Consider the following 11,593-nt stretch of genomic DNA (forward strand, 5'->3'; position numbering starts at 1 on the left):
ATTATAGATTTTGCGAGTAATTTGTTTGTTTTCCCTTTTTATTTTCAGGATTCCGTAGTGTGGAATGAGTTAACAAGCTTTGACTTTTCTGAAGCTAATGAAAAGACACCTGCAAAACAGACTCCAGCTAAATTCGAACGTTTACAGCACAGAGGTGGAATAGGTTATCGCTTTGATGGCCATGCCATTTCAGATCTGAGCAGAAGTACCTGCAGTAACAGCAGTGGGCAGGGTGAACTCATTCCTATAACATCCCCTGTCGTTGCTAAATTCAGTACACCACCAACCATACTGAGGAGGAAAAGGAGACTTCGACTTGGCCCATCTCCGTCCAGTGACTGTAACAGTATTTCTTTCATGGACAACAGCACAACAAGCCCAAAAAGTACTCCAGTAAAAACACTGCCCTTTTCTCCTTCTCAGGTAAAAAAAATCTCAACTATTTTAATAAACAGAAGTCATAATACCATGAGAAGTAGGAGTAGAAATAGGCGATTTGGCTCATTGAGTCTCCTCCACCTTTCAGTATGCTCACAGCTGATTTGCTAATCACCAACTCCACCTTCTTGTCTTTTCTCCATAACCATTGATTCCCTTACTGAATAAAAATCCGTCTAGCTCAGCCTTGAGTATACCTAAACAGCTCAACCCCCACAGCCCTCTGTGGTAAAGAATTCTACAGCTTCACATTTCTCTGAGAGAAGAAATTCCTGTCCTAACTGTGTGACTGATTACTGTGAGATTATGTCCTCTAGTCCTCTAGATTCTCTCACAAGGGGAAGCAACCACTTAGCATCCAGCCTGTCAAGCCCCCTAAGAATCTTGTGTGTTTCAGTAAGTTCTCCTCTCTAAAATTTTTGAGAAGATTTGTAGCTCAGGTTGTGGATGAGGTTGTAGACTTGCTCACCGAGCCAGTGTGTTTGTTTGCAGATGTTTCGTCACCCTGCGAGGTAACATCATCAGTGCACCTCCGGTGAAGCATTGGTATTCTGTCCCACTTACTACTTATATGCCTCAGTTTGCTGGGGTGGTTGGCATCACTTCTGGTTCAGTTTTTCAGTGGTTTGTATAACGGGTCCAATCCAATGTGTTTGTTGATGGAGTTCTGGTTGGAATGCCAGGCCTCCAGGAATTCCTGAAATGTCTCTGACTTGTGCTATCACGGATGGGTTCTCCCAGTCAAATTCATGTTCTCATTTGTCCATGTGTGTTGAGATCGGTGAGAATTGGTCATGTCTCTTTGTGGCTAGTTGGTGTTTGTGTATCGTTATTGTCAGTTTTCTTCCACTTTGGCCTATGTAATGTTTCTTACAGTCCTTGCATGGTATTTTGTACATTACGTTAGTTTCGTTGATTGTGGGTATGGGATCCTTTACGTTTTTCAGTAGCTGTCACAAGGTGTTTGTTGGTTTGTGGGCTACCCTAATACCTAGGGGGTCTGAGTAGTCTTGTGGTCATCTCTGATATGTCTCTGATGTATGGTGTGGTGACTAGTGTGTCTGGCTGTGTTGTTGTGGTCTGGGTATCAGGGTTCTCATCAGCGCTCATCCCATTATTTTAAACTTTCAAGTGAGTAAAGGCCCACCCTACCCAACTTCTCAAAATCCCTCCAGACCCAGGATCAACCTAGTGAACTGTCTCCAATACCAGTACATTTTTCCTTGGATTCTTCAAGTTGATTCTAACCTTAACTTTCTTGGTTAACCATGAGTGGTTTAAAGCCTTCCTAGCATCCTTCCTCCTCACTGGAATATGTCTTTGAGAAATGAACTATTCTCTTAAATGTCTGTCAGTGTTAATCACCCATCTTTTCTGCAAAACTGTGCCTCCTTTTGAAGTCACATACCCTAGAAAATTTAAATCCCAGTTTTGAGCTACTTGTAACCATGTCTCTGTAATGGCTGTAAGATCACACCTATTATTCTTTATTTGTGCCATTGATTCATTTATTTTGTCTGAATACTAGGTGCATTTGACTGAGGAGTCAGTTATTTTCCCTTTTTTACCACCTGTGGTCCTTATTGTTGCTGTTTCTCTATGTTCATACACTTTATCTGTTCCTGCCCCACTCTGGGTCTCATTATTCAAATAGCTGCCCTGTACTGCGGCCATATCCTTTTTACTTTGTACATCTATATCCACCAAGCACCTCGCTGCAAAAGAAAGCTTCCTGTTCACATTTAGAATTGTTATTGTTTTAGTTTTTAGCATTGTTCACGTTTTGTATAGAAATGGTTTAGTACAAAAAAATGGTATATTTAAGCTGTGCTTAAATTGCTATTTCTTTTTGAGAAAAGGCAAAGTTGTAGAGACAGCTTTTAAGATTAGGAAGCCCCTAGCCAAGCAAGTAGGAAAAAAAATTATACTTGTTTACAAATAGTTGAGAGATTTGCTGTCTGGTGCAATGAATGTTTAATGTTCAGAATTTTTCAAAAAGGACTGGATGAATATTGTCAGGTCAAAAGCTTTAGAAAATGAGTTTGTGGCTTTTGACTGCAACATTAATTCAAAAAGCCTACAGGCTAGATATCCTTTTATTTGAAACTTGAATTTATTGCAATTTAAAAAATTAAAATTTCTGGAAGTACTTCTGCATTGGAAATATTGAAAACTTTAATCTCCATAATAAACCTGTTTTAATATCCATAGATCCTGATTTAACTGCTGCATACTTCCAGCATTTGTTTCTGATTTTAATCTGTAATTGTGTCCCAATTACAGCATTTTGTAAATATTAGAAAACCATTAAGTTTCAGTATCAAATCTATTAAATTTATTGTTTTATTATCTGTTCTGAAAACGCAGTTTTTTAACATCTGCTCTGGCAATGATCATCTGAGTCTTGATAATCCAGCACTCACTTCAACTCCTGTCTGCGGACAGAAAGTTCTTGTCACAACTCCGCTACGCAAAGACCAAACACCTAGAGTTCAAAAGGAAAATGCAGGGTGAGTGGGTACAGTTCATCCTTCCTCCAAATAGATAAGTAACATATGGGAAAACTGCACTTGTTAAAATTTTTGTTTTGCCATATCTGTACATCAAGCGGTCTTCTATAAAACCTTGCAATCTGTTTAAGACTGTACGTAAGTAATCATATAGTCTTTAGAACATATAAATAATATTCAAGGATATTATGACCCTAGTTTTGAGAATACTGGTAAAATTGTTTTTTTTATGATCTGGCTTGATAGACCATTATCTTATGAAGATTAGAGTGTGTGGATGAGCCAACAAAAAAGGCACAATTCCAGGGTGACTTGAAACATCCAAAAAGTTAACTTTATTGCATAAACACAAACATAAAGTAATAATGACACAGATGCACACAGTTTATTTTTAAATAGATATAAAATCACTTAAGACTCTTAACATTCAGGATTAACCAGAGGCAAATATCTTTCAGTTAGTGGACAAACTGTGGGCGAAAAGCCCACTAACCGATGTTGTCAATACAGCTTCCAGCTGGATGTTAGCATGTGGGTCACTGAGACATAGGAGAACTCTCCAAAGGAGGCAAAGGGTACTCATTATTTAACTTTTGATGATCTAGCCTTGCAAAATCCATAAAGCCTCGCTGACTTGAATCGCCTCAGCATCTTGGTAGTTCAATCTGTTCCCTGAGGTCAGAGTTCACCAGGACTCCTGAGGCTGCTCCCAAACATCTAATTACCAATCCAGTTTCAGCTTTTATCAACAGCCAGCTTCGCCTAAGTTGCTACTGAATTCCTCTCGGCTCCAATTTTTTTTCAGCTTTGTGAAGCAAATATTGTTTGTGCTAAACCTTAACTTGACTTTTAGTTTAATTATCCCTCATTTGCAATTTGTTCTTTGATCTTAAGAAGTAAATAGATTTTACAGTCTTTGAGAGTTCTCGGAATGCTTTTAACTAATTTAGCTTTAGATCCTAGAAAGAGCAAGCTCTTGCCTCAATCGCAAATGTATATTTGGCTGGATGAATGCCCTTTGTAATGGATATTGTCTCCTTAATCTGGATCTTTCGTATCCTTTCCCTCTGCCCTGTCAAGTGACATGTTGCTGATTGGAAGAGAGTTACTGGTGCTCATAAGGAACAACAGAAGCTGTAAGAAACTTCTATGTGGCAGTGGAAGTCTGTCAGCAAGGAAGTGCAGACCCAAATTGTCCAAGTCAAGTCAAATGTTTTTCCAGACTTTTAAGGCTGTATAATCTCTCTTTGGATAAGGCCTATGGACACAAATTTTCAATTGGGCAAAGAAGCAGCTGTGTGTTTCTATACAGACTTTCCTGCCAATCTATTTCATAGACAACTGTTGTCCATTGCCATTTCACCCAGAAGGTCACTTGATAAGGTTTTCACAGCTCGAGAAATCTGTAGAAACTAAAATCCTGGGTTAAAGGCAGAAGTAATTAGTTCTTTACGTATTTTCTTCGGAGATCCAGCATCTCAACTCAGGCTACCTATGTGTCTTTGAATGCATCCTAATGAATAACTAATGTGGGGGAACATGTTGCTTTTCCCACATACTGGCATATTACCTGCTTTCTACTCAAATCCAGCCCCTTGCCAGTTAAAATTTTTTCTGGTAATTGTGCAGATAGAGTTGTTGAAGATGTGCCAATAGATGTAGATCTGAGACTGGGCGGCATGGTGGCTCAGTGGTTAGGACTGCTGTCTCACAGCACCAGGGAACTGGGTTCAATTCCAGCCTTGGGTGACTGTCTGTGTGGAGTTTGCACATTCTCTCTGTGGGTTTCCTCTGTGTGCTCTTGTTTCTTCCCACAGTCCAAAGATGGGCAAGTTAGGTGGATTTGCCATGGGCAATGTAGCGTTGTCGCATAGGGGAGTCTTCGGAGGGGCGGTGTGGATTTGATGGGCTGAATGGCCTGCTTCCTCACTGTTGGGGATGCCGTGATTTCTATGATATCCTACCCTAGTGCATAATCTGTCAGGGAATGACATTCTCTATGATTTGAAAGATGGAGGTGTTCACTTATTCGCTCATGCCACATAAACGTGGCAATTATTTTTAACAGGGAGCATAGGAACATTGCGATATTTTGCAAAAGCATATTAACCTGAACTCATAGATGATGAAACCTATTCAGCTTTTATTTTCATTTTCTTATTAGCTTGCCTCCTTACTGTGCCTTACAGGGTCTGCTGTACGTTTATTTATTAAATTTGGTACTTACTATTGTGGATTTGATTTTTTTTAAACAATGAACCTTCCCCAGTTGTCACTGTGCATTCATTGTAAGATGTTTTACTCTCTGTGAGAAAGGAGCAAAAGTTATTGGCTGTGAATGACTTGAAAACTTCCCATATAGATCATCCATGACATGGAATTGAATGTGTCTTGTTCCTTTTTAATGAACTCCTTATGGTGGGAAAAGTAAGTTTTCAATAAACTAGGTGATTGAAGAAGTTGTTTGCAAAAGTGAGTTCTGTCAACTTCTAGCTGCTCTAATAGAATATAATTGCTAGAGACATGAATGAAACTTAATGGCAGAAAGTGGGTGTGAACTTCCTTCAGGCAGTTTGCACCATTCTCCCACGAGGCTCTTGGCTGTCAGCTGTTTGTCAGACGGTCCATCACAGGTTCTTATTTCCTCCAGCATCGTGTCCACAGATACATTAGAATATCTGGTGCTCCTTTGAGCAGTTAACATCTGAGGTTGTTGCTGCATTTACTATTTTGTTGAAAAGCACTGTAACTGACTTCAGTTTTGCACGGCTGCATTGGAAATCTGTTTCCTTTACTACTGCTGGTGGTAAGTGGCTGAAGGGCAGTTAGCAGTCTCCAAACCACATACATTACCAGTAAGTGTTTTGGGAAAGGATTGCCATGCATTACCAGGGTTTACATGGGGCATTAGATTACCTTGATGCAAAGCTATCGATTGGAGGAGAAATTAATCCATCTGATTAGGGGTATTAATGTGTATGGACCCTTGGTAAAATTGTAGAATAATGCAATTGGCCCTCTTGTGGCACAGTGCCAGTGACCCTACCTCTGGACCAGGACTTTTTTTTTAAAATTTTGTAGTTGGTTTTAAATCAATATGTTCCGCTGAAGTGGAAATAATTGACAGCAATGTATAAAATGCTCAATTTTATCATTAGAAAATCTAATCATCCTTTTAAAAAAAAAAAAATTAACAGCAGGCAGTGGACCCTTGCAATATCTGCAAGTGAGCCATTCCTTCAGTACTGCATTGGAGTATCAGCCTAATTTTTTTTGGCTAAAGGGATTAGGACTCACACCATGAGTTTCTTTATGTGCAGATAGAGACTTTAATGGGGTGTCCCTTGAGCAGATGTAGAGAAATGTATTAGGAGATGTACCATTGTTAGTCTTATATAATTAGAAGCTGTTCTTTACACCCATAATTTTACTTTACAAATATCCTACTGAATTTTGTTCCATATTTCACACTGCACTTTGTTTCTTGTAGTTTCAGGACTCCCACAATAAGACGAACGGTTTTGGACAGCACACCAAGGACACCTACCCCGTTTAAGAATGCACTGGCTGCCCAAGAAAAGAAATATGGGCCTCTGAGAATGGTGGTGAGTGCAGTATTGCAGATCAGTAGTTGCTGGCTTAATTCTGGGTGACAATTTGTCTATCTTGAGATTTTTTTTTTCTTTTTGTTGTTCCATCCTGCTGTCCATTTTATCTACTTTATGAACTATCTTTGTGAAAATGTCTGGGTGTTAACATCTTTGGGTCTGACCAACATAACTTCATCAAATGGAAGGTAGCACAAACCTTTCCAACTTCAGCAATTATGACAAGATACAGCAGCTAAAACTATTTCCTTCAAAGTAAATTTAGAACTTATGTATTAAATATTTTTAAGGCAAAAGTAGATAGATTCTTGATTACCACGAAGGATGAAAGATTGTTGGGGATATGTAGAAATGGGAGTTGAGTTAAAATCAGATCAGTCATGATCATCTTAAAAGTCAGAGTAGGCTTGAAGGGCCGAGTGGCCTACTCTTGTTTCTTGTTTATATGTCCATAATTGTATATATATTGTAAAGTGTTTTTTTTTTTAATTTATTAACTGGATGAGGGCGTCTCTGACCAGGCAGCATTTATTGCCCATCCTTAATTGCGCCAGTGGGCTGTTCAGAGTCAACCACATTGCTGTGGGTATGGAGTCACATGTAGGCCAGACCGGGTAAGGATGGCAGTTTCCTTCCCTAAAGGGTTAGTGAACCAGATGGGTTTTCCCGACAATCAACATTGGATCCATGGTCATCATTAGATTCTTAATTCCAGATATTTCATTGAATTCAAATTCCACCATCTGCTGTGGTGGGATTCGAACCCAGGTCCCCAGAATATTATCTGGGTCAATGGATTAACAGTCCAGCAATAACACCACTAGGCCATCGCCTCCCCCTGTTTAGTATAAATAATATATGACAAAATGGTTGACAGAAAGCTGCACTTAATGATTTGGTCTGTATATTGTTTGCTGTTTGTTTCAACTGTTTGGTTCACAGCAGCCACTTGATCATCTAATGTTTTTAATATAAGAAAATGTCCCAAGGCACTTCACAGGGACATTGAGCCAAATTAAACACTCACTCACATAAGGGGAACTAGGTTGCATGATTAGAAGGAGACGTTATTGAATGAAATGGGGTTTGGCCAGAGGGGCTGCTAGTGACTGGGGAGTAGGATGGTTTAGCAGGGAGTGCTGCTGAGTGTGTGAGGATTTGAGAAGCTGTCTTGTGAATTTGTGTGGGATTGGGGACTGGGTTTGTTGAATGAGTCTGTGTGTCAATTTGGGATGAGGGACTGCTGTGTGCGTGGTGTTTGGAGAGGGGGCTTGTTGGGTTAATGTATGTATGTTAATTTGGGATGAGGGGCTGTCAAGTGTGCAAGAGGGAAGCAGACTTGCAAAGAGGATTCTGTGTTGCAACATGTGTGTATGGGGAAGGGTTTTACTCGCTCTGTCACCCACAAAAATGGAGAGATTTGCCTGAAATCTCATCATATAAAAGAAATTTTTTATCAAATAATTTGAAAATACAGTTTTTCATATTTTCATGATGTATTATATGTTGGGGCCAATTGGCTAGATGAGTAGCAAATGGTTCAGAAATTGCCAGCCACCTTTGTTCCTGTTCCGGCTGAGGTAAACTTTGGAACCTACTTCCTTGCCCTAACCCTGAGAGTGGAAGACACTAGTAAACTGCCACTGACAGAAACTACAAGGAAGACACCCAGGACAAAGCAGCAACGGACATTCATCCAATGACCTGCTTCAGGGCAGAACACATCAGATGAATATTATAATGATTATATACTGATCTAATATGTGTGAATTTTGACTATATACTGCTGCTAAATTTAAAAAAAAACAAAAATTGGTGTTTTGTCTTTATTTCGATGGGGGATGCGATTATCTTGTGGAAAAACAGGTTTGACATGTTGGGTTTGTATCCATTGGTGTTTAAAAAGAATGATAGGTAATCTAATTGAAATACATAGGATCTTGAGGGGATTTCACAGGGTGGGTGCAGAAAATATATTTCCCCTTATGGGAGGGATTAGAATGTAAGGACACAGTTTAAAAATAAGAGGGTGCCCATTTAACGTAGAAATGAGGAGAATTGTTTTCTTGCAGAGGTTTTAGAGTTTTGCCAATTCTCCAACTCAGACAGTGAAGAAGGCAGTAATTGAATATTTTTAAGACAAAGGTTCACTGAATCTTGTTAGTCAAGAATCTAAGGTTATGAAAATTTCCAGAATCTTTGCCCCAGCTGCCTCCTCTTCGCCATGGATATGCTACCCTCAATACACATCCATCCCAATAAGGATTTTCCTTTTTGGAAATGGTCATTGCATGACCCAAATATTGCTTGACACTTATCAGCCCAAGCCTGATAGCAATCTATGCAAGACCTGGACAACTTCAGTATCTGAGGCAGTGCAAATGGAGCTCAACATTGTGCAATCAACAATGAGCATCCCCACTTCTGACCTTTGTTGTGAAGGGACAGTCTTTGATGAAGCAGCTGAAGATGGTTGTGCCTAGCACATTCACCCATAGGAACTCCTGCAGTGATGTCCTGGAGCTTAGATGACTAACTTCCAGCAACCACAACTATCTCCCTTTATGCTTGGTATGACTTCAGCCAGTGGAGAGTTTCTCCCCTTGCCACACCTCTGGACTTCAGCCATTTTGTCTATATTTGAACCACACCTGTAATGAGGTCAGGAGCTGAGTTAATCTGGCAGAATCCAAAATGAGTGTCAATGAGCAAGCCCTCGTAAACAGTTGCAGCTTGATAGCAGTGTTTATGACCCCTTGCATCACTCTACTGATGATCAACAGTTGACCGATGGGATAGCAATTGGCTGTTTATTGTGTGCAGGACATACCTGGATAATTTGCCACACTGCCAGGTAGATACCGGTGGTGCAGCTTGGCTAGGAGATCCTGCTGCCTCGGAACATGTCTTTGATATAGTTGCTGGAATATTGTCGGAGCTTGTAGCCTTTGTAGTATCCGGTGCCATTAGCTGTGTTTTTTTTATATTGCATGGAGTGAATTAAATTGGCTGAAGACTAACATTTGAGATACTGACACCTAGTTGACACCTCTGGCTGAAGACTGTTGCAAATACTTCAGTCTTGTCTTTTGCATTGATGTTCTGGGCTCCATCATTGAGGATAGGGATATTTGAGGAGCCATCTCCTCCAGTGAGTTGCTTGAGCCATGAATGGAGGATGATAATTCATGTAGCTGGACTGAAGACCTTTGATCTGATCTGTTTTTTGTGGGTTAGGAACAGGGGCAGGTCTGTCAGCTCTTTAAAGCTGTTCCATCATTCTAGATCATGGCTGATGTCAACCTCATATCTATTCTGTGCTAGATACAGAATATTGTTTTATGTTATTAGTAACTAGAAATCTATAAACCCCTGTCTTGAACTTAATGACAGAGCCTCCACAGCCATCTTGGGTAGAGGATTCGAAAGATTCACCACCCTCCGAGTGAAGAAGTTCCTCCTGCTCTCATTCCAGAATGACTTGCTTTTTATTCTGAGACTTTGTTCCCTATTTCTAAAATCCCATCACCAAAAGTATATCCTTTCTGTACCTATTCTGTTTTAATCCCTTTAAAAATTTTGCAACTGCTGTAGGATTACTTAGCTCTGTCTATTGCATGTATGGCACAGTTTGGCATGTATGTCATCATGTGTTGCAGCTTCACTAGTTGGCAGTTGTCGGTCAGTAAGAACAGGAATGATAGTTGACTGAAATTTGGTGTGAGTAGCAGGGTTTTGGTTGCGAGAGATAGCAAGAATTGTAGATGCTGGAGTCTGAGATAACAAAGTGTGGAGCTGAAGTTACACAGCAGGCCAGGCAGCAACAGAGGAACAGGAAAGCTGACGTTTTGGGTCGGAACCTTTCTTCAGGGTTTTGGATGCCCCTAGTTTGTAGCGTATGGAATATGGGAGGCCGGTTAGAATTTTATTGGAATAATTAAATCTTGAGGTAACAAAGACATGGAATGAGAGTTTAGCTATTTTCTTGCCAATTTCTTTAGTTTGGCTCGTTGCTGAGTTTATTTTCCAAACAAAGATTCTGTGGAGTTGCAGCTGTTTCCAAAATAATTGGCTTTTGAGAATTGTTAAACTTGATAAATTATGTTTTACAACAAGAATTCTTGTATCAAGGAACTAGTGAATTTAAAATACAAAATAAGGTTTTAAAATTATTCGAAACTATCATTCCAAATAGATTAAAAAGTTTAAATGTATGCTGTTATGACAATGATAGGAGGATTGCACTGAGAGCGAGGCCCCCTGCTCCATCAGTTACACCATCAGTATAAATGTATTGGTCTATTACCATAATGGCCAATTGCTTCTGTTTAGCACTACCATCAGAAATTTGGGAGTGTGTTAGCTCAGTTGGCTGGACAGGTGGTTTGCGATGCAGAATGACACTAACAGTGCAGGTTGAATTTCCCCATCGGCTGAGGTAACCATTAATATCCTCCTTCTCAACCTCACTCTTCGCCTTTGGTTAAACTCATCACCAGTTACTATCAGAGATTAAAGAAGCATCCACCAGCCTTGTTTAATAAATTTTATTTCACTATGAACAAAACTTATTCTTGAAATAAGTGGCAAACTCGATTTAACATAGAAACATGGAAGGTAGGAGCAGGAGGAGGCCATTCGGCCCCTCGAGCCTGCTCTGCCATACATCATGATCGTGACTGATCATCCAACTCAATAGCCTAATCCTGCTTTCTCCCCATAACCTTTTATCCCATTTGCCCCAAGTGCTATATCTAGTTGCCTCTTGAATACATTCATTTTTTTGGCATCAACTACTTCCTGTGGTAATGAACTCCACAGGCTCACCACTCTTTGGGTGAAGAAATGTTTCCTCATCTCCATTCTAAATCTTCTACCCTGAATCCCCATACTGTGACCCCTAGTTCTGGACACACCCACCATTGGTAACATCCTCCCTGCATCTACCCTGTCCAGTCCTGTTAGAATTTTATAAGTCTCTATGAGATCCCCCCTCATTCATCTGAACTCTAGTGAAAACAATCCCAACCTAGTCAA

The 11,593-nt window shown here is 40.0% G+C and overlaps 1 protein-coding gene across 5 annotated transcripts in view; it reads left to right on the top strand.

Annotated features, from left to right (window-relative positions):
• The window catches only part of mybl1 (v-myb avian myeloblastosis viral oncogene homolog-like 1), a 72,129-nt gene that overhangs the window by 40,883 nt on the left and 19,653 nt on the right, over window positions 1–11,593 (top strand). For all 5 annotated transcript variants that reach the window (XM_020532959.2, XM_048596334.1, XM_048596335.1 and 2 more), the window contains 3 exons: window positions 49–423; window positions 2,806–2,948; window positions 6,439–6,553. In XM_020532959.2, the coding sequence (XP_020388548.1) occupies window positions 49–423; window positions 2,806–2,948; window positions 6,439–6,553 (633 nt within the window). The remainder of the gene's footprint in view (window positions 1–48; window positions 424–2,805; window positions 2,949–6,438; window positions 6,554–11,593) is intronic.

The sequence above is a fragment of the Rhincodon typus genome, chromosome 4 (genome assembly GCF_021869965.1).
Source record: "Rhincodon typus isolate 14 chromosome 4, sRhiTyp1.1, whole genome shotgun sequence".
NCBI lineage: Eukaryota > Metazoa > Chordata > Chondrichthyes > Orectolobiformes > Rhincodontidae > Rhincodon > Rhincodon typus.